The 21,078-nt window shown below is 62.6% G+C and overlaps 3 protein-coding genes across 3 annotated transcripts in view; 1 reads left to right on the top strand and 2 right to left on the bottom strand.

Moving 5' to 3' along the window:
• Nucleotides 1–1,393: 1,393 nt before the first annotated feature.
• On the bottom strand, nucleotides 1,394–12,749 carry MYO1A (myosin IA). The gene is made up of 29 exons (XM_041472687.1): nucleotides 12,697–12,749; nucleotides 11,703–11,846; nucleotides 11,054–11,169; nucleotides 10,795–10,889; nucleotides 10,576–10,680; nucleotides 10,428–10,474; nucleotides 10,234–10,297; nucleotides 9,791–9,889; nucleotides 9,593–9,696; nucleotides 9,362–9,509; nucleotides 9,154–9,272; nucleotides 8,977–9,063; nucleotides 8,828–8,893; nucleotides 8,611–8,715; nucleotides 8,297–8,359; nucleotides 7,989–8,189; nucleotides 6,064–6,290; nucleotides 5,377–5,577; nucleotides 5,202–5,295; nucleotides 4,936–5,085; nucleotides 4,785–4,853; nucleotides 4,445–4,531; nucleotides 4,107–4,181; nucleotides 3,869–4,003; nucleotides 3,661–3,767; nucleotides 3,460–3,592; nucleotides 2,078–2,230; nucleotides 1,880–2,007; nucleotides 1,394–1,517 (listed from the first exon to the last, which is right to left on the bottom strand). The coding sequence occupies exons 2-29, from the start codon at nucleotides 11,823–11,825 to the stop codon at nucleotides 1,394–1,396; spliced, it is 3,225 nt and encodes a 1,074-aa protein (XP_041328621.1). The 5' UTR covers nucleotides 11,826–11,846; nucleotides 12,697–12,749.
• Nucleotides 12,750–13,225: 476 nt separating this feature from the next.
• NEMP1 (nuclear envelope integral membrane protein 1) lies at nucleotides 13,226–19,590 on the bottom strand. The gene is made up of 10 exons (XM_041472688.1): nucleotides 19,149–19,590; nucleotides 18,548–18,669; nucleotides 16,989–17,199; nucleotides 16,695–16,767; nucleotides 16,500–16,593; nucleotides 16,254–16,368; nucleotides 15,880–16,105; nucleotides 14,962–15,135; nucleotides 14,364–14,575; nucleotides 13,226–13,948 (listed from the first exon to the last, which is right to left on the bottom strand). Exons 1-9 carry the CDS (start codon nucleotides 19,306–19,308, stop codon nucleotides 14,365–14,367), a joined length of 1,386 nt encoding a protein of 461 aa, XP_041328622.1. The 5' UTR covers nucleotides 19,309–19,590; the 3' UTR covers nucleotides 13,226–13,948; nucleotide 14,364.
• Nucleotides 19,591–20,290: 700 nt separating this feature from the next.
• NAB2 (NGFI-A binding protein 2) overlaps nucleotides 20,291–21,078 on the top strand; it is a 4,805-nt gene continuing 4,017 nt past the window's right edge. Inside the window, exon 1 of the mRNA XM_041472685.1 lies at nucleotides 20,291–20,678. The gene's annotated coding sequence lies outside the window, so the exon portion shown is untranslated. The remainder of the gene's footprint in view (nucleotides 20,679–21,078) is intronic.

Genomic DNA, 21,078 nt, shown 5'->3' with positions numbered 1-21,078 from the left:
CAGGGCAGCATCTGCAGTGCCGGGAACGTTAATTAAATCGGAGCCTGGCCAGAGACCGTCTAATTAATTAATAACACCTACTTGTGAGATGCCAAGTGCGACGCAGCTGTGAAGAGCCGCGGTGCCCCGGGCTTGTTTACGGCTCTCGCCCCTCGCTGGGGGAAGGTCCCTGTGCTGGGACGTGACGGAGCCGGCGGCGGGGAGCGGGCAGCCCTCGGTGCTGGGACACGGCCAGGCCACCAAAGTGCCACCGTGCACACGCACGTGCCCCCCCCACGTGCGGGAGCTGCCCGCACACGCTCGCCCTGCACGACAAGCGGAGCTCCGGGGCCCACCTGGGAGCTGGTGCTGATGGCGACGTGACGGGGAGTTGGCAGCTCCCGAAGGTAGCGCGGGTGATGTGTGGGGACAGGATAAAAACCCTCTTCAAGAGCTTGATGAGTGCAGGGGGGGAAAGGCAGCAAAGGGGGGGAGAGCCTGGCACGGGGGCTGTGGGGTCCTGGGGGCTGCAGGACTGGTGGGAGTCCTGAGGGTTCAGGGGGGCTGGAGGATTGATGGGGGTCTAGGGGGTTTTGGTGGACTGGCAGGGATTCTGCAGATCCTGGGGCCTGGAGGGGTTGAAGGACTGATGGAGTTCCTGAAGGACCTGGGGGCTGCAGGGCTGATGGGGGTCCTGAGGATTCTTGGAGCTGGAGGTCTGGCAGGGTCCCACAGATCCTGAGAGCTGCAGGATTGTTGGGGGTCCAGAGAGTCCTGGGCACTGCAGGACTGATGGGGGTCCTGTGCAGGACTGATGGAAGTCCCACGGGTCCTGCAGCGTCACTGGGGCTGTGCAGCACTTCCCTCTGTCCCATTCTCCACGTCCCTGGTCCCCAAGTGCAGCTCCAGTGCCAGCCCAAGCAAGGAGCCCCTGCATGGGTGTCCTGCAGCAGGGTGGGGGGACCCTGGGCAGGGGGACAAGGACATCCAGTGCAGGCATGAGGATGACAGGGACCTCACATGCAGCCACCCACGGCCGCCAAGAAATTGCCTCTGAAGCACCGCGAGCTGTGAGCCACTTGATGGGAGAAGTGGCCACAATTTGGAGCCTTTCCAATCACCACAAGCTGAGCGCTGGCTGCAATCAGGCGTCATGAAAAGTCAGAAAAGGGGGAGGCCAGGATGAGGGGCTACATCACCAGGCTGGGCCGTGCTCCCCCAGCTTGGGCACTGTCCCTGAGGTCCCACCCTGCCTGTAACAAGGTGGCACCACACCAATACCGACACCTCAGCATCCTTTTAATGGGTTTGGAGCAATGCCTGGGTGCTGCCAGCTCCCAGAGGGGTGGGGGATGACACAAAGGGGGTGTCGGGGGTGCCAGTGTGAGGGTCCTGGTGAGGGGTGAGGGTCCCCTCAGTGCACCAGGACCTCCATCTTGTTGCTGCCCTTTTTCTTGCAGACAGGGCCGTTGGTGCTGGCCTTGGGTGACTCCACCACGGTGATGGACACGTCGCCCTTCGGGAAGCGGGTGGAGAACCTGGGAGGATGGAAGGGAGGGGTGAGGATGGAGAGGTGGGAGGGGGACACGCCCACGTCCGTCCCCTCATTGCCCAATGAGCTGCCTTGGTTACACCCACTCCTCAGCGCCTTCCTGCTGCAGCCAATCAGGTCACTCACATGGTGCCCCACCCTTGGAGGCTCCACCCGCATCTCAATCCCACCCTGGGCACTGCCCTGTCCCACCCACAATAGCCCCACCCACTGCAGCTCCACCCAAGTTAGCCCCACCTACAGAAGCCACTCCCTCTGTGCCCCCAGCCCTGTCCTGCCCCACCCATTGTAGTCCTGCCCTTCAGACTCCGCCCACTGTAACCACACCCACTCTAGCCCCGCCCACACCTGTCAGTGATGTGCAGGGGCAGCGCCTGCCCCGTGGTGGCCTCGAAGGTCTGGTGCAGGCGGGTGACCAGCTCGATGAGGTGGTCACTGAGCAGCAGGAAGTCACCCTTGGCCCCCACTGTGGAGACCTGTGGGGCAATCGGGGGGTCAGCCCTGCTGGGGACCCCCTGAGCCCCCAGGGCGCCCCTCCCCAGGTACCTCCTTGAGGTGCAGGGCCAGGAAGCCGTCGGAGAAGCGGGTGACAGAGACGCCACGGATGTCACTGAGGCTGAGCACGGTCTTGGGCTGGGCGGCCTTGGGGTCAGCCAGGACCAGGTGCTCGGTGGTGAGGAGCAGCAGGCGTGGGACTGTCTGTGGGTGGGGGTCAGCATGGGCAGGGGGTCAGTGTGGGCAGGTCAGCATGGGCAGGGGGTCAGTGTGGACAGGGGATCAGTGTGGGCAGAGGGTCAGTATGGGCAGGTCAGTGTGGCCAGATGGTCAGTGTGGGCAGGTGGTCAGTCTGGGCAGGTCAGCATGGGCAGGGGATCAGCATGGGCAGGGGTCAGAATGGGCACGGGGTCAGTGTGGGGAGGGGGTCAGCATGGGCAGGTCAGTGTGGGCAGCGGGTCAGTGTGGGCAGGTGGTCAGCATGGGCAGGTCAGTGTGGGCAGGTCAGTGTGGGCAGGGGGTCACTGGGGTCATGGTGGCCCCGTGTGCCCTCCCACAGCCCAGGGCACGGGGCCAAAGCAGGATCTCACCTTTCCACTGGCCCTGTTCACCTTCCTCACGGTGTCAGCCATCACCAGCTTGTCCTTGGCCACGGCGTGGAGCTTCTGGTACTTGGGGTTCTGCTTCAGCCCCAGGTACTCCCCGCGGAAAGGCTGCTGCAGGCTGGGGACGAGGCCATCAGCCACTGCTGCCCTGAGCTCCCCTGCACCCCCAGCCCCCTGCCCTGGCACCTTTTGGGGTAGAGGGTCTTCTTGTCCTTGAAGAGCTCGCTGGCGCAGAGCCTGGCCTGCAGCTGGGCCCGGCGCGACGCCGGCAGCTGGTCCCGGTACTTCTTGCACTGCCGAGGGAGGGGACGATTTGGTGCCACCAAACACCTCCCAGGTGAGCTGGCGCACCCAGATCCCACCTGGAATCCTCCCCATCTCCCCCTGCTCCCACCTTCCAGTGGTAGAAGATGTTCTTCAGCTCCTGGTTGGTGTTATCCAGGAACCTGTAGGGCGCCGGGGGCCAGGTCCGGTCGGTCACCGACAGCGGCGGGAGGTTCTTTGCCAGCCCCACCAGGTACCTGTGCACCTGGGGGTGACAACGTGGCAGGGATTCAGGAGAGGACAGGGGCAGCCAGCAGGGCAGGGGGCTGGGAAGGCACCGTGTCTCCCTCTCCCCCAGCCCCACTCACCAGTCGCCGGTAGATGAAGTTGGCCGGGAGGGGGTCAGCATGGGCAGCTCAGTGTGGGCAGCGGGTCAGTGTGGGCAGGTGGTCAGCATGGGCAGGTCAGTGTGGGCAGGTCAGTGTGGGCAGGGGGTCACTGGGGTCATGGTGGCCCCGTGTGCCCTCCCACAGCCCAGGGCACGGGGCCAAAGCAGGATCTCACCTTTCCACTGGCCCTGTTCACCTTCCTCACGGTGTCGGCCATCACCAGCTTGTCCTTGGCCACGGCGTGGAGCTTCTGGTACTTGGGGTTCTGCTTCAGCCCCAGGTACTCCCCGCGGAAAGGCTGCTGCAGGCTGGGGACGAGGCCATCAGCCACTGCTGCCCTGAGCTCCCCTGCACCCCCAGCCCCCTGCCCTGGCACCTTTTGGGGTAGAGGGTCTTCTTGTCCTTGAAGAGCTCGCTGGCGCAGAGCCTGGCCTGCAGCTGGGCCCGGCGCGACGCCGGCAGCTGGTCCCGGTACTTCTTGCACTGCCGAGGGAGGGGACGATTTGGTGCCACCAAACACCTCCCAGGTGAGCTGGCGCACCCAGATCCCACCTGGAATCCTCCCCATCTCCCCCTGCTCCCACCTTCCAGTGGTAGAAGATGTTCTTCAGCTCCTGGTTGGTGTTATCCAGGAACCTGTAGGGCGCCGGGGGCCAGGTCCGGTCCATCACCGACAGCGGCGGGAGGTTCTTTGCCAGCCCCACCAGGTACCTGTGCACCTGGGGGTGACAACGTGGCAGGGATTCAGGAGAGGACAGGGGCAGCCAGCAGGGCAGGGGGCTGGGAAGGCACCGTGTCTCCCTCTCCCCCAGCCCCACTCACCAGTCGCCGGTAGATGAAGTTGGCCAGGCAGGTGCTGGCGCTGGAACGGAAATATTTCCTGTAGGTCTTGCGAGCCTGCGGGGACAGCGCCAGCAGTGAGGACACTGGACATCACCAGCAGCCCCACGAAGGACAAGGGTGTCCCACGTCCCCCACATCCCCCACATCCCCCACGTCCCCCACATCCTCCATGTCCCCCACATCTCCCATCCCTGTTTGGCCCCAGTGGAGAGGACAGAGGCTCCAGCCCGACAGGGTGGGCAGGAGTGGGGTGGGCAGACAGACAGATGGCACGGACAGCAGGACAGAGGTGGCCTGAGGGCGCGTGGCCCCGTTACCTGGTACCCTCTCCAGTGAGCGGCGATGGTGGTGGCGGCCGCGTGGCGTCGGCACTGGGACTTCAGCTCCCGGAGGAGCCGGCGAGACTGCGGGGGTGAGAGCCCAGGGAGCCCGAGGGGGAGGCACCAACACAGACATGGAGAGAGAGGGAGAGGCAGGAGAGAGGCAGGAGAGAAGGAGGAAAGACGGGGAGAGGAGATGAGGGTGAATCTGGTCCCACCGTGGGACACACGGAGCTCCTGGTCCCACCGTGGGGCACGCAGAGCCCCTGTCCCCACCCACCCTGCTCCCCCACACCAGGCTGGTCCCATGGTGGCCCTGGGGCTGCCCAGCCCTCACCTTCCAGCCCCGTGCATAAGCCTGCAGGATCAGTGCCGACCGCTTCATCTGCTTGTACCGGTTCATTTGCTGCGGGGGAACAAGGGCGTGAGTGGGGCGTGCTTGGAGAGCCAGGGGGAGAGGGATGGGCCAGGACCTGCCCTGTCCTCACCCTGTGGCCACGGAACCAGGCAGAGATGAGGATCTGGCTCTTGCGCATCAGCTGGTACTGGGTCCGGCACCGCCAGCCCCGAAACGTCTTCTGGATCAGGGTGGCGAGCTGGGCCACGCGCTCCTGGCGCTGCCGCTCCAGGTCGAAGAGCTGGGGACAACCACGGCAAGCACTGGCTCACTGAGCGGCCCCAGGGGCTGTGGCATCACCCAGGAACTCCCGGGAGAAATCTGGCCACCCCTGGACTCTCCCCTTCCCGAACTCACAGTGCGTGGCGAGCGGATGAAGATCTTGGTGTGGCCGAACGCCAGCTCCTCGGCGGGGAACTCCAGACCTGCCAGCAGCACCTCGGTCCCCTCCCTGCCCCGTGGCAGAGACGAGGCCGGTCAGAGCCCACCCTGGCAGCCCCCTGACCCCTCTCAATCCGTGCCAGCCCCGTACCTGTCCCCACGGTCCCAGCGGGGCCACGTGCGGGGGTTGAGCATCTTGTAGCGCTGCAGGAAGGGGCCGTAGAGCTGGCGGAAGGCGTAGCCCGCCCGCCGCACCCGCACGTTCTCCATCAGCCCCAGGTACCGCGCCTGGGCCAGCACCAGCTCCGGCGTGAACACCATGGCTGACTTGGTGTCGTTGGGTTTGATGCACCTGCAGAGCGCAGTGCTGGTTTGGGGGGGTTTGGGGCGCCAGAGTTGCCCCCGGGGGGTCTCTGCCAGGGCCTGTCATTGTCATATTTTCTGAAAAATCCCTTCACCAGGATTTTTCTTCTCCTGGGAAGCTGAGAAGCCTCAGAGAAAAATGAAAATAATAATGATCTGATTTGTTTCTCCTGTGTTTTGCTGCTCTGGAATGAGTTTGGAGATTGTTTACCAACTGGTCATTGTTTCATTGGTTTAACGTGAATTGTTTTTACTTAATGACCAATCACCATCCAGCTGTGTTGGGACTCTGGGAGGAGTCACACGTTTTTCATCAGTATCGTGTTAAGCCTTCGGTCTGTATCCTTCCTCTATTCTTTTAGTTTTAGTACAGTATTCTTTTATATAATACAGATCATAAAATAATAACATGGAGTCAGATTCAATCATTCCTCCTCTGTCTGGGGCACTCTGAAAACACCACAGGCGCCGGTACCTGATGTAGTTGGGGTTCTTGGAGTAGAGGTTCTTCATCAGCATTGCCACGGATGACTTGAACTGGAAGCCTGCAGTGGGGGGCAGCTTGAGGGAGACCTTCTGGGGGTCTCCCTCGGGGAAGAGCGAGCGCAGCAGCGCGTGCCTGGCCGCCCACATGGCCTGCGAGAGGTCGCGGAAGAGCAGGTCGTTGTTCTTCTCGATGAAGCCCGTCACGTTGTAGGTCACCTGGGGAGGGCACTGGGGTCAGCACCCAGGCAGGGACGGGGGGCACGGTGCAGCATCCCCAGCCTGTTCCCAGTGCAGCCCCACATCTCCTGTGTAAGGCTGGGGAGGGGAGCGGGGCACTGGGAAGAGAACTGAGGCACTGGGAAGAGGATTGGGGTGCTGAGAAGAGGATTGGGGCGCTGAGAAAAGGTCTGGGGTGCTGGGAAGAGGACCAAGGTACTGGGAAGAGGACTGGGGTGCTGGGAAGAGGATTGGGGCACTGAGAAAATGTCTGGGATGCTGGGAAGAGGATTGGGGTGCTGAGAAAAGGACTGGGGTGCTGGGAAGAGGATTGGGGAGCTGGGAAGAGGACTGGGGTGCTGGGAAAAGGACTGGGGTGCTGGGAAGAGGATTGGGGCACTGAGAAAATGTCTGGGATGCTGGGAAGAGGACTGAGGTGCTGGAAAGAGGATTGGAGCACTGAGAAAATGTCTGGGATGCTGGGAAGAGGACCAGGGCACTGGGAAGAGAGCTGAGGCACTGGGAAGAGGACCAGGATGCTGTGAAGAGGTCCAGAGAGCTAGGAGGAAGTCTGAGATGCAGGGAAGAAGCCTGGGGTGCTGAAAAGAGATCTGGGATGATGGTAAAAGAATGAAAGTGCTGGGAAGAGGACTGGGGTACTGGTAAGAGAACCAGAGTGCTGGGAAAAAGACCAGGGCAGTGGGAAGAGGACTGGGGTGCTGGAAGGAGAACTAGGGCATTGTGAAGAGGACCAGGGTGCTGGAAAGAGAATCAGGGTGCTGTGAAAAGGACTGGGGTGCTGGAAAGAGGATCAGGGCTCTGGGAAGAGGAGTGTGGCATAGGGAAGAGGATTGGGGTTCTGGGAAGAGGATTGGAGCACTGGGAAGAGGATCAGGGCTCTGGGAAGAGCATCAAGGTGCTGGGAAGAGGATTGGAGCACTGGGAAGGGGATCAGGGCTCTGGGAAGAGCAGTGTGGCACAGGGAAGATGATCAGGGTGCTGGGGCATGGAGTCAGGCACTCTGGGAAGAGGATTGGAGCACTGAAGAGCATCAAGGTGCTGGGAAGAGGATTGGAGCACTGGGAAGAGGAGCAGGGTTCTGGGATGAGGAGCGTGGCACTGGGAAGAGGGCCAGGGTGCTAGGAAGAGGATTGGAGCACTAGGAAGAGGATCAGGGCTCTGGGAAGAGGATCAGGGTACTGGGAAGAGGATCGGAGCACTGGGAAGAGGGTCAGGGTGCTAGGAAGAGGATTGGAGCACTGGGAAGAGGAGCAGGGTTCTGGGATGAGGAGTGTGGCACTGGGAAGAGGATCAGGGTACTGGGAAGAGGATCGGAGCACTGGGAAGAGGGTCAGGGTGCTAGGAAGAGGATCAGGGCGCTGGGAAGAGGATCAGGGCTCTGGGAAGGGGATCAGGGCTCTGGGAAGAGGGTCAGGGCTCTGGGAAGGGGATCAAGGCTCTGGGAAGAGGATCAGGGTGCTGGGAAGAGGGTCAGGGCTCTGGGAAGAGGGTCAGGGCTCTGGGAAGATGCTAGGAAGAGGATCAGGGCTCTGGGAAGAGGATCAGGGCTCTGGGATGAGGAGCGTGGCACTGGGAAGAGGATCAGGGCTCTGGGAAGAGGGTCAGGGCTCTGGGAAGAGGGTCAGGGCTCTGGGATGAGGAGCGTGGCACTGGGAAGGGGAGCAGACCCGGCCGGACCTTGCCGGCGTAGTGGTGGATGCGGAAGCAGCGCGGTGGCAGGCTGGCGTCGGTGACACGCCGGGCGTTCTGCGTCTCCTTGCTCTCGTAGTGCTTGTGTGTGGCCAAGAGCTGGTTGAGTTTGGTGAGGAAGGTGTCCTCGTTGACCACGCCGGGCCGCAGGCACTCCTCGTCCAGCATGGCCAGGATCCCGGTGGTGCTCTGTCCACGATGGATGGTGTCACCCCAAACCAGCCCCAGCGCACCCCAGTTTGGGCTGCGGGGGGGAGCTGGAACCCCAAGATCCCAGCACTGGGTGGGAAACTCACGTTCTCAATCAAGTTGCAGATGATGCTGTTGTCAAAAAACTCCACCGGGGTCCACTGGATGCCCTGAGAGTAGATGTGGGTCAGACACAGGGATAACCCAGACCCTGCCCCACGGACACCCCCAGCTGCTGTGGGGCAGGAACCGGACATCCGGCCACGGGGATTTGGATCCCGAATCCCTTCCTGCCATTGAATGTGCCCTCAGCAGGGAGCGGGGCGAGGGAGGGACGTGTGGCGGAGCCGTCTCCAGCACTTCCCCATCCTAGGAGGGCTGAAACTCCTTGGGGCCGTGCTCTGGGAAGAGCTGGAGGTACCTCTCGGACGTATTCCTCCTGCTCCTCCTTCAGCGTCATCAGGATGAAGATCTGCTGCAGCTTCTCGTTGCAGTAGTTGATGATGAACTGCTCAAAGCCGTTGTCCTGCGATGGAAGGATCCTGTATGGCAGCTGCTTCCCGAGCCCCCAGCCCTGCCCCGTGTCCCAAATGCTGTTCCCAACCCCCTGAACGGGGCCTGGTGGATCCTTCACTCACCTGGAAGATCTCAAAGCCGTAGATGTCCAGGACGCCCATCACCTTCCTCTGCTTGTCCGACTTCACCTGGGGATATAACGGGGTGTTGAGCCCTTTGTGGGGTGGGGGTCCAGGATCCTCCTGGGGCTCCAGGATCCCCTGGAGCTCACCTGGATGCTGGAATTGATACGATTCACCAGCCAGTCGAAGAGGCGGCTGTAGATGTTCTTGGCCAGCGCGTCCCGCCCGTAGTAGCCCTGAGGAGAAGGGAGAAGGGAGAGGGGCTGGTGTGGCTCATGGGGGGCTGTCAGGCATCAGCCCCATGGCTGGGGGGTGGTCCTGCTCACCTGGGGGACAGTGAGGGTGGTCAGCACCGTCTCATCCCGCGCCTTCACCGTGCGGGAGCACAGCGCCCGCTCCAGCGCGCCGGGGTCCAGCCCGATCAGCTCGCAGATCTCGCGCAGCTCTGCGTGAGGAGACAGCAGTGCCAGAGCCTAGGAGGGGCTCAGGGGGTCTCCACACCCCCCCATTCCCATCTCTATCCCCCATCCCTACCCTGGGGCTCGCTGATGCTGCAGGCCTCCATGCCACTGGCCTGGAAGCTGCTGCTCAGCTGGACATTGCCCAGTTTGAGCACCACGGCCGTCACCTCCAGCAGCTCTGTCACCTCAGCGGGCGAGAAGCCGATGACCCTCATGGCATCCTGGGGATGGACACAACACCTCAGGGGATGGGGTGGGCTCCAGGATTTTTTGTGGGGGGGGGGTCCTGTCTTCCTGTGGGTACCTGCATGGCGTGGAAGTTGGCTGCATCATCCATGCCAGGCAGGCTGGAGCCCTCCCGGTTCAGGTATCCATAGTGGCCACAGTCCTGGCGGAGCTTCAGCTGCTCTGGTGTTGGGGAGAGGAGGTGGCAGTTCAGCCATGATCCTCCCCAGCTCCTGTTCCACCTCTAAATCCCCCACGCTGCGGGGTCTGGACCTACGGAGCAGCTGTGGTGAAGCCCCAGCCAGGAGCTGGTAGAAGATGTGGAAGTTCCTCTCGCCCTTCACGTGCCGGACAATGCGGGATTTCTCCAGCAGGTCTGCAGGGAGGGGTCATGTTGGATTGAGTCATGTTGTGACTTGGATAATGAATAGAATAAACACTTGAATAATTTAATAATGTGTTCTGAAAACTCTCTGATTTTCGCAAAGCTTCATGAAAACTTTTTTGCAAGGCTATCTTTTGAAATTTGGTTTTAGTTCTATTTCTCTCCCAACAATGTCTGTGTTACTCTGGTTTTTTTTAAGTCAGCATGTTTTATCTCAAGGTTTGTATACAGATGACAGAATATACAGATGACAGCACCTTCTGTCAGGTTTGGAGGAGTTTATACAAATCAGTTTCCCACAGGGTCAGTGTCACTGGGGTGTGGTGGGTACTCACAGTTGCTGATGACCCCTCCCAGGGGCTCGCCCTTGAAGTCGAACTCAATGTCCATGTATTTGCCCTGGGGGAAGGGGATGGGTCAGGGAAGGGGGTCCTGATGGGGCTGGCAGCTCCATACCCCCCATCCCCATCCCCTCTCTGCTCCCCTCCCAGCCCCAGCAGGGTCCAACCCCCCTCCCCAGGTCACTCACGAATCGGGAGGAGTTGTCATTCCGCACAGTCTTGGCATTCCCAAAGGCTGCAGGAGAGGAGGGGGTTACGGTGGGCTCCAGGGGGACAGCGCCGAGCCCTGGCAGGTCCGGGATGCGGGAGGAGGGGCTCAGGATGTTCGGCACTCACCCTCCAGCACAGGGTTGGACTGCAGGAGCTGCTCCTTCACCTTGTTCACCTCCTCCCCTTTGCTGCTCACGGCCGCCACGTAGGACATCACCAGCTTGCTGGCCTCTGCCGGCGAGGGGTGGGGGTCATTGGGGTGGGGGCGTGGGCGCTGGGGCTGTGCCCCTCACCCCATCAGCCCCTCGCAGTGCCCTGAGCCCCCCCTTGCAGCCCCGGCTGTACCTGTCTTGCCGGCGCCGCTCTCGCCGGTGATGAGGATGCACTGGTCCCTGTCCCGGTCCCGCAGCGAGCGATAGGCATCGTCAGCGATGGCATAGCTGGGGGCAAGAGGGGTTGGAGGCATCTGGGGGCTTCAGGAAACGCCCAGACCCCCCCGTTGTGGCTGTGGTGTTGCCCCAGCTGAACCCCAACCCCTTGGGTTGGCTGGGAGTGATGCCCTTGGCACAATCCCTGTGGGCACCACCAGCCTCCCCGTGCTCACATGTGGGGTTTCACGGCGAAGAAGCTGCAGTTGCGATATTCCTCCACCTTCTCCGGGGTGTAGATGGGCAGGGACTGGTACGGGTTCACCGAGATCACCACATTCCCAATGTACGTCTGTGGGACAGCAGGACAGCAGGGATGAGGGGCTGGGGGGTCCTGGTGCTCCCCATCCCCATCCCAGATCCTTGTCTTCATCCCAGACCCCAGATCCTGCCCCCCATCCCAGAACATGCAGCCCTTCCACTCCCCATCCCAGACCCCATATCCCAATCCCCATCCCAGACCCCATAACCCAATCCCTGTCTCAGACCCCATATCCCCTTCCCATCCTATACCTCATTACCCCATATCCCATTCCCCATCCCAGACCCCATATCTCACTCCCCATCCCAGACCCTGCAACCCTGTCAATTCCTATCCCATACCTCATATCCCATATCCTATTCCTCATCCCATACCCCTATCCCAATCCCCATCTTAGACCCCATATCCTCTTCCCATCCCATACTCCGTATCCCATACCGCATTCCCCATCCCAGACCCCGCAGCCCTGCCACTCCGTATCCCACACCCCACATCCCACATCCCACTCCCACCCCAGCAGCCCCTGTCGTCCCCCCCAAACCCCCCCTTGTCCCGCTGCCCACGTAGATGTCGCGCCGGCGGAATCGCTCCCGCAGCGTCTGGACCAGCGACTCCTCGGTCAGCGGGTCCAGCAGCACCAGGTCCGCGACGGCCTCGGCGTCCAGCAGCGAGGAGGTGCCTTCCATGGCCGGGCAGCTCCGGGGCAGCTGGGACACAGCACGGGGGATGGAGGGGGCTGCAGCCACCGACACGCAGCCCCTTCCCCAAAACGCCCCACCAGGTCCTCAGCAGTCTCTGGGATCTTGGCTGCTCCCCCCAATCCTGGGGATAGGGGACAAGGCTGCCACACACCCACAGAGGCACGGGGGGGCATCTTGCCGGGGTATCCTGGTGCCCAGCACCCCGTGGTGGGGTTGGGGGCAGCCGGATGCTGGGGGGAAGCGGGGACCCGGCAGGAAATGCGGACACCTGGGTCCTATTCTTGGATTAATTCAGCCTCCACTTCCTCCCTCCTTCCTGGCAGGGGGAAGCCGGGGCGGGGAGGGGAGCCCAAGCCCCCCGACAGGTCACCCCCGGGAGCTGCTTCCCCCCAAGTCTCCTCCATCCCTCACCTGTCTGTGACAGCTCAGTCACGTTCCTGGGGGTGACCTTCACCCCCACTTTACAGCTGGGGAGCAGGGCTGTAAACCCAGCCCCGCTTATCGGTGCCCCGGGGAAAGTTCACGAGCGAGGAGAAGGTGGGGAAAGATGGGGCAAAAAGGGTGATGGAGGTGGTCCCAACAGCCTCCAGAGATGTCAGAGCCCTCCAGGGGTCTGAGCCCCCCCGTGCTGCTGGGTGAGACCCCAGGGTTAGCAGCCATGGGTGGGAGCCAGAGTAAGAACCCCCCAGCTCCTGGGCAGCGCTGGGCTCACCCCGGGGCTCCCAATGACACCAGGTCCCCACGCCCCGCGGGATGCAGGTGCCCTGGGATGGGGGTTGTGGGGACAGGGTGCCCCCATCCAGCTGAGGACTGGGGGGCTCGGGGGCTTCAGCTGCTGTCTGGGTCCCCCACTCACCTCCCGGTCCCAGAGCAGCGGCGGCTGGAGTGGCTTCGGCTGGAGCTGCCCCGGAACCGGCGGGGCTCAGCCCAGCCCAGCGCTCGGTGCTGGCCCCGTCCGGCCCACGGAGGGGAGGGGGGGCCGCAGGGCCCTCCCCCAGAGTTCTCAGATGGGGAAACTGAGGCACGAAGGAGCAGCTAGCGGGGATCAGCCCCAGGAGTGCTGGCGGCTGCAGCCCCTGCCCGCGGTCCCGGCTTGGTTTTCCCCACCCTTGCAGGAACAAGCAGTGAAAATCCTGGAGCCGAGCAAACAAAGGGAGCTTCCTCTCCTGGGCTAAGGGAAACAGGGGCAAGGTACAGGGCTGGAGAACCAGGAGCAGCTGGGGCTGGAGAACCGGGAATGCTCAGGGCTGCTCCGAGGACACCTGTCCCCAGGGAATGTCACCCAGGGGTTGTTGTGTCCCCACACATCATCCCCAGCAGAACGACCTCCCACAGGTGGCTGAGCCCTGGGGTCACAGCAGGACGAACAAATGAGGCTCAGGACCTAAAAAATACATCTTTATTAAAAATATAATCAGTCATCCACCACGCTGAGGCGGGGGGGATGAAGTAACAGAGTCTGCTCACACCTGAGCAGGGAGGAAAGCACAGCAAGGGCTGGGGAGCACACCTGGGACAGGGACAGAGCTGGGAGTGGGACAAACTGATGGCAGAAGCTCCAGGTGAGGTAGGGGCTGGGCTGGGCATCCCCAGGGCAGCTGAGACACTGAGGAGGTGAGGGCAGCGTTATTGCTTAGGAAGTTGCATAGATTGGGGTGTCCCCTCCAGCTCTGGGCTTTGGCAGAGCTCCCCAGTTCCCCACTGGAACATCAGTGGGGTCACCCTCAATCCCTGCCCACACCCACTGGGAGAGGGTGAACAGCAGGAGAACGGCAGTGAGGCAGGGAGGAAGCACATCCACACTCATCCTCAGCTCTGGCATGGGGAGAGAGGGCTGAGCACGGCCTCTACTCCAACACCACATCCAGGGGCAGCCAGCAGACCCTGAGGCTCCACAGCTCCATCCAGGAGTTTTTGGTATCCACACGGGATTGAAGCCAAGGCAGAGGTGTGGCCCGACCAGCTGGAGCCCTGTGACATGTTTGTAGCAGGAGGAGGAGGAGCAGGTCACCGGCAGCTCCCTCACCACGGCTCCAGGCAGGTGCTGAGCACGCAGGTACCAGCGGGACAAGTCCAAAGTTCCTCTCGTGTGTGTCACCCTCAGGCACCTGCAGATGGAGGGGAAGGTCCATCCCCACCCCAGGCTGTCCAGGGCCCAGAGAGGGGAAAGAGGCTCCTGTCTGCAGTGGGGGATGGAGCCAGATAAGCACCCAGGTTTGGGAGGGGGTCCCTGCCCTGGGGGTGCCACCCTGGGAGCTCACAAACATCCACTGCAAAAGTAGGGCTGGGTCCAGGTTGCATCCTGGTGGCTTCCCAGCCTAGGGGGGATTTCCATGTGTCCCACCCCCACTCAACACCCAGAGCTGTGCTGACAACAGCGTTCACACCTCAGGCAGGAGCTGCAGGGAGGTCAGACCCCTTTTCTCCCTGTCAGAGTGGGGTCCATCCCCACCAGGACCATCCCCACCATGCCCGGAGCAGCCCAGCACTGGTTCTGCTCCTTGGCCAGGTCACGTAGCTGACCTCACTGGACATCCACATGGTTGTGAGGCAGGGAATCACTCTTGTGATTCCCACCAGAGGAGTCACTGATGTTTTCCTCCTCTTCATCATCATCATCATCCTCCTCGAAGAGCTGCTCGTCAATGCAGAGACTTTCCAGGCCGAACTCCCGCTCGTGGGCTGACACCTCGTTGGGGGTGACGTGGGAAGCACCACCCACAAAATCAGCAAACCTGGGAGAAGCCATGGAGCAGCACGTTGGGCAGGTGTGTCCAGTGCCTCTGGAGAGGCCCTGACACACACAGGTAAAAAATTTTGCTGCTGGGACCTGGTGTTATCCATCCTTTCCCCCTTTCCACACCCTGGTGTTATCCATCCTTTCCCCCTTTCCACACCCTGGTGGTATCCATCCTTTCCCCCTTTCCATCCCCTGGTGGTATCCATCCTTTCCCCCTTTCCATCCCCTGGTGGTATCCATCCTTTCCCCCTTTCCACACCCTGGTGTTATCCATCCTTTCCCCCCACACACCACAGATCTGTGTCTCTGTCTCTAAGGACAGAGGTGACAGCACAGAGGGACACAGGGTGGCCACCCTGAGCTCCCTGTCAGGGATGTTACCTTTTGGGAGACTGGATGCGGGACACCGTGGTCCAGGCAGAGAATTCGGGGCTCTGGCAGAAGCTCCGCAGCTCTGCCAGGGCCTTGCGGGTCTCCACCTCGCCCTGGAGCTGAAATTCCTCCTCTGTCAGCAGCCGAGGAGGGGTTGGGCCCAGCTTGGAACTCCGCACCCTCCTGCCAGGGGGGAAACAGCAATTAATGACTGCCTGGATGGGGTGGGACCAGCTCCTGGGGCTGGAGCCCAGGGCAGGACCCCAGAGCAGGACCCCTGGGGCAGGAACTCTCAGGGCAGAACCCCTGGGACAGGAACTCTCAGGACAGAACCTCTGGGGAAGGAACTCTCAGGACAGAACCCCTGGGACAGGAACTCTCAGGACAGAACCTCTGGGGAAGGAACTCTCAGGACAGAACCCCTGGGACAGGAACTCTCAGGACAGAACCTCTGGGACAGGAACTCTCAGGACAGAACCTCTGGGGCAGGACTACCCTCCAGGGCAGGATCCCTGGAGCAGGAACTCCAAGGCAAGACCAGCAGTGGAAGCAGGATCACCTCCCAGGGCAAGAACCCCTGGGCAGGACCTGCTCCTGAGACAGGAATTCCTGGGACAGACTGAACTCACAGGACAGAACCAGCTCCTGAGGCTGGACCAGCTTTAGGAACATGAATCCCTGGGGCATCCCAAGCTCCCAGCTCCTGACCCAGCTAGCAGTGGGCAAAGTGGAACACACTACTCTAGCCTCTGCTCCTTGCTCCCAAGGACCCTCTCCTGCACCAATCCCAGGGAAAAAGGGCACAATTCCCCACCCCACTCCCAAACCCCAGTGAAAACAACGCTGCTGTGTGCCACAGGCTCCATCCAGCAGCTCATGCTGACCCAGCTGGGAGCAGTGAGCACGCTGCAGTGCCACAGGCCTCACCGGTAGGCAGCAAATGCCCACTGCAAGGGGTAATCCAGGTTCTTGGTGCAGACAGCGATGAGCACCAGGCCCAGGGCGATGGGGTGGATCTGGATGCCTGAGTACATCAGCAGCAGCCCCAGGAGCTGCAGGGCCCAGGACAGGAGGTTGATGCTGCGCTCGTTCTCCAAGGGGCCGTACCTGTAGCACACAGCAAAGCTCAGGAGGCCCACAAAGAGCAGGTAACCTGTGGGAGAGCACAGAAATTAGGGGCTGTGTGAGGATGAGGAGGAAGCTGACATCACCAGCAGGGGCAGGGAGGCTCAGCTTTGCTGCACAGCTCTGCTAGGAGATGTTCACCTGGTGAACAGGTGAGTCTCAGAGCTCCCACCTACCTAACAGGTACTGCCAGTAGGACTTGCAGATCTCCCGCAGGTTCTTGAAGATCAGCTGAAGCAGGTACAGGGAGAAGGACCAACCTCCAACCAGCAGGAAGTACACAGGGCTTTTCTAGGGGAGCACAGAGAGGTTGCAGGCAGGCTGTGGATACCTCCCCCAGGTGCTGAGGTGCTCTGTACCCAACCCAGTCCATCCAGGAAAGGGCTACGAGGTCTCTGACCCCCTCAAAATGTGACACCTACCTTGGGCATGACCTTGGACATCATGTAGACGAGGACAAGCAGCGAGGCCAACAAGCCAACACTGATCCCAGCTGAGTAGTAGAAGATTTGGCTCCTGCAATGATCACACAGGGAATCAATCACAGCAGGTGTTTTATGGGTACCTGTGCACAAACACCCCCACCCAGGAGCCCCCAGGGAAAGGACAGGGCTCACCTGCTCAGTGTGTCCCCACAGAAAAACAACAGCAAGCCCAAGAAGAAAACAAGGAACAGCTTAGGATCAAAACCTGGAAAAAAGAATAAACCCCAGTCGAGAGGGGCACGGCGGGAAGCTCCCACCTGCCACAGGGTGACAGGACAGGGATGGGACTTCCAAGTGCCCCAAATTCCTTCTGCACACCAAATTCCCTTCCTGAGGAAGGAACAGCTCCTTGGATCACGAGCTGCCCTGTCCTGCTGTCCCCTGGGCAGCCCCAGGCCCCCTTTCCCCAGCGGGGAGGGGACGTACGTCGGAAGAGGACCACGGAGTAGGTGGTGCCAGGCTCCAGCAGCTCGACCTTGAGGCAGGTTTTGTTGCTGTAGAGATCCACATCTATGCTGGTGTCATTGAGCTTGCCCCTCAGGAAGGAGAACAGCACGTTCCACACGCTGAACTTCTCCAGCTCCTCCTCGCTGTCCACCTGGGTGACGCGGATCATGTGGCTGCTGGTGACGCGGATCTGCGGGGACAGAGGGGAGTGGGGGGTTGAGAAACAGAAAAGAGACTGGGCTCCTGCCCCAGGAGCTGGTTCTGCCCCAGGGTTCCTGCCCCAGGAGCTGGTTCTGCCCCAGGAATTCGTGTTCCTGAAGCTGGTCCAGCCTCAGAACCTGGTTCTGCCCCAGGAGCTGGTTCTGTCCTGGGAGCTTGGTCTGTCCCAGGAATTCCTTTCTTAGGAACTGGTTCTGCCCCAGAGATTTATGTTCCTGAAGCTGGTCCTGCCCCAGGAGCAGGTTCTGTCCTGGAAGCTTGGTTTGTCCCAGGAATTCCTGTCTTAGGACTGATTCTGCCCCAGAAATTCGTGTTCCTGAAGCTGGTCCAGCCTCAGAACCTCTGTCCTGGAAGCTTTGTCTGTTCCAGTAATTCCTGTCTTAAGAGCTGGTTCTGCCTCAGGGATTTATGTACCAGGAGCTGGTCCAGCCTCAGAGCAGGTTCTGCCCCAGAGATTTGTGTGCCAGGAGCTGGTTCTGCCCCAGGAATTTGTGTTCCTGAAGCTGGTCCAGCCTCAGAACCTCTGTCCTGGAAGCTTTGTCTGTTCCAGTAATTCCTGTCTTAAGAGCTGGTTCTGCCTCAGGGATTTATGTACCAGGAGCTGGTCCAGCCTCAGAACCTGGTTCTGCCCCAGGGTTCCTGTCCCAGGAGCTGCTTCTCCCCCAGAGATTTGTGTTCCTGAAGCTGGTCCAGCCTCAGAACCTGGTTCTGCCCCAGAGACTTGTGTACCAGGACCTGGTCCAGCCTCAGGAGCTGGTCCAGCCCCAGGGATTCATGTTCCTGAAGCTGGTCCTGCCCCAAGAGCAGGTTCTGTCCTGGGAGCTTGGTCTGTCCCAGGAATTCCTGTCTTAGGAGCTGGCTCTGCCCCAGAGATTTGTGTGCCAGGACGCCCTCATCACTCTCCACACTCCCTGAAAGGTGCCTGTGCTCAGCTGGGGCTGGGCTCTCTCTCCAGGCAGCACTGACACAACCAGAGCACACAGCCTCGAGCTGCACCAAGGGAAATACAGGCTGCGTATCGGGGAAAAGTTTTTTCACAGAAAAAGTGATAAAATTCTGGGCTGGCTGCCCGGGGAGGTGGTGCAGTCACCATCCCTGGGTGTGTTTAACACAGCCTGGGTGTGGCACTGGGTGCTGGGGTTGAGTTGAGGTGTTGGGGCTGGGTTGGACTCGATGATCTTAAAAGTTCTCTTCCAACCCAGTGATTCTGTGGATGGATGGATGGATGGATGGATGGATGGAGGGATGGATGGAGGGATGGACGGATGGAGGGGCTGGAGCAGGGAGGATCTGCTGCCTCCTCCTCCTCCTGCTCTCACCTGTGTCCTGGTCCAGACGTCGTTCCACCGCGGGGGGCGCGTGTTGCTGTAGCAGAAGCGCTGCGATTCCCGGTACCGGGAGTCGTGCCCCTCCAGCAGCGGGATCACGGCATCCTTGGAGCCTGGGAAGCACACAGGGAAGGCTCCGTGCCCTGCTGCCCTCTGCTTCGCCCACCCAGCCCTTTCCCCCCACATCCCCCACGGTGTTTGCGCTGTTTTCCTTGGAATTCGCCCTCCGGTTCTTTTCTGGGATAACCCCATCCGGCTCGACTCCTAGCTCCACAAGCCGACCTCAGCGACACAAACCCGGCACGCACGGCGGCCCCCCGAGGCGAAGCGGCTCCCGAAGGGCACGGAAGGCCCGGTCGTACCGGGGGATCGGCACACCGGGACACGAAATCCCGGTGCCACCGGGCCGCACCGACCCCCTCAGCGTGGAGAACCCGCAAAGCGCTCAGAGGGCTCCCTGCGGGTGCAGCGGGCACCGGGCAGATCCCCGTGGCCCACCGGTCCCGTTGTTCCGCCATGCTGCCCCGGGGGCTGCCGCCGTCCCGCTCCCCACCCGCCGGTCTCCGCTCATGGACGCCGCTGCCGCGCTCACCTGCAGCTTCCAGGGGCAGGAAGGGCAGGAACAGCAAGAGCAGCACGGGCAATGCCGGGAGGCGCCGCCGTCGCCCCGGAGCCGGTTTCATCCCTCCCGCCGCGGCTGCGCCGGCCGCTTCCGCTTCCGCCGCCTGCCCGGCCCGGCCACCGAGGACCATCCACAGCCAATAGAAAAGCCGCTCGCCGGGCTTTGTCGTTGATTGACAGCTGATTTAACCTATCAAAATTCACCTCTGCTCTCTGCCAAGTTGATTGGCAGTAGTTTTAGTCTATCAGCGGTGCGCGTGCAGGAAGCAGCTATGTTCCCGCCCTCGTTACCACGGTGACCAACATGCCCGCCATTTACCTCTCAGCCACGCCCCACCCTGGTAACGGCTCTGACAGACACGCCCCTCAACCAATCAAAACACAGGCACCACAAGCCACGCCCTCCACCCTCATGTATACCCCGTCTGATTGACAACCGCCTCCGCCTATCAGGGCGCGGCCTCGCGTTGTTTGTGTGAATGGGTCACGCGTGGGGGGCGCGCAGGTCCCGCCCCTCGCCCCCCGGCCCCTCCCCCGGCAGCCGAACCGGCGGCCGCGGGTCCCACCGACCCCGCCTGCCCCGGTCCCACCGGCCCCGCGACCCCACGGCCCGGACGGGGCTCTGCCAGCGGCGGTCACCGCTGACCCGCGGCGCGCAGGGCGTCCCGCATCCCACGGAGCGGCTCGGCTCGGCTCGGCGGCTCCGTGCCCCAGCCCCGGGAAGGGGGTGCCGCTCTCCGCGTGGATCCCCCCCCGCCGCTCCCCACCGAGGGGCGGCGGCCGCCCGTGGGCGGGCAGCGGGGAGCGGGCTCGGGCGGCCCCCCCGCTCCCCCTCCGCGGGCCGTGGGCGGCGGAGCCGGGAAGCGGCGGGGCCGTGGGCGGAGGATGTGCGTCAGCCGGGGGCAGCGCCGGGGCTGGGAACGGCCCCGCCGAGCCGGACGCTTGGTCGTGGAGAAGATGGGGGGGGGGGGGTGACAGGGGGGCGGGGGGGAAGGGGGGGAAGCGGGAGGGTTGGGGCAGGACCCCCGCCATGGGCGCCGTGCCCGTGCGGGATGCCCCGGTTGCTCCGCCGGTAGCTCCGGGGATGTGCCCCGGACACCGGCACGGGGTGGGGAAGGGGGTGAAGCGGGAGGGTTGGGGCAGGACCCCCGCCATGGGCGCCGTGCCCGTGCGGGATGCCCCGGTTGCTCCGCCGGTAGCTCCGGGGATGTGCCCCGGACACCGGCACGGCTCCCCCCCGGCCAGGATCGCGCGGGGGCGGCTCTGGACCCACGCCAGGCGCCGGCCGCGGTATAAATAGCACCGAGCCACGCAGGGCCGGACCGGGGTGCGGGCCGTGACACCCCCCACCCCTCCGCTCCCTCCCGCTGCTGCGGGCTCGGGGCTTCAGCATCCCCCCAGCCCACCCGAGAAAGCTCCGTCCGCTCCCGTTGTCGCTGCTCCCCCCGGAGCCCACCGATGGCAGCGTGTGCGTGACGGTGACACCGAGTGCCAGCCCTCGGTAAGGGCTCCGGCACCGGGGGGCACTACCGGGACAGCGGTGCCGGTACCCGGAGCATCCCCGCGCCCGCTGGGGTTGTCACCGAAACCGGGGATGCTGCGAGCGCTGCCCGCGGGATTCACGGTGTCCACGCCAACACCGAGCCCCGCGTCCCCTTCGGGGGCTCCTGCCTCTCCCACGGACCCCCCCGTGCCACGCGTGTCCTGCCCGGTCCCTGCCGGGGCTGCGGGACCCCCGGTGCCGCCGTGCGGGGCGCCGCTCCCCTCCCGCTGCTCCGGTGCCGGTGGGGATGGGGGGAAGAAGGGGGCCCGGTGCTGCCGCCCCCGCCGCTGCCCGCCCCCCTCCCCGCGCTCGGCGGGGGCGGCAGCCGCGGGGTCCCCCCCCGGGGCCTCCCCCGCGC

Source organism: Pyrgilauda ruficollis, unplaced genomic scaffold, assembly GCF_017590135.1.
Source record: "Pyrgilauda ruficollis isolate IOZ18807 unplaced genomic scaffold, ASM1759013v1 scaffold296, whole genome shotgun sequence".
NCBI lineage: Eukaryota > Metazoa > Chordata > Aves > Passeriformes > Passeridae > Pyrgilauda > Pyrgilauda ruficollis.
The sequence above is the reverse complement of the archived record's forward strand: the minus strand, read 5'-3'. Positions and strand labels throughout refer to the sequence as shown.

Coding starts and splice junctions, on each gene's coding strand:
- MYO1A (XM_041472687.1), bottom strand. CDS start 11,825: ATGGAAGGCACCTCCTCGCTGCTGGACGCCGAGGCCGTCGCGGACCTG. Junction 6,291..7,988: donor TCCACCACTACGCCGGCAAG/GTCCGGCCGGGT, acceptor TGCCCTCCCCAG/GTGACCTACAACGTGACGGG. Junction 4,004..4,106: donor ACTTCATCTACCGGCGACTG/GTGAGTGGGGCT, acceptor TGTCACCCCCAG/GTGCACAGGTACCTGGTGGG.
- NEMP1 (XM_041472688.1), bottom strand. CDS start 19,308: ATGGTCCTCGGTGGCCGGGCCGGGCAGGCGGCGGAAGCGGAAGCGGCC. Junction 17,200..18,547: donor ACGTCTGGACCAGGACACAG/GTGAGAGCAGGA, acceptor CTGTCCCCGCAG/ATCCGCGTCACCAGCAGCCA. Junction 16,768..16,988: donor CTCCGTGGTCCTCTTCCGAC/GTACGTCCCCTC, acceptor TCTTTTTTCCAG/GTTTTGATCCTAAGCTGTTC.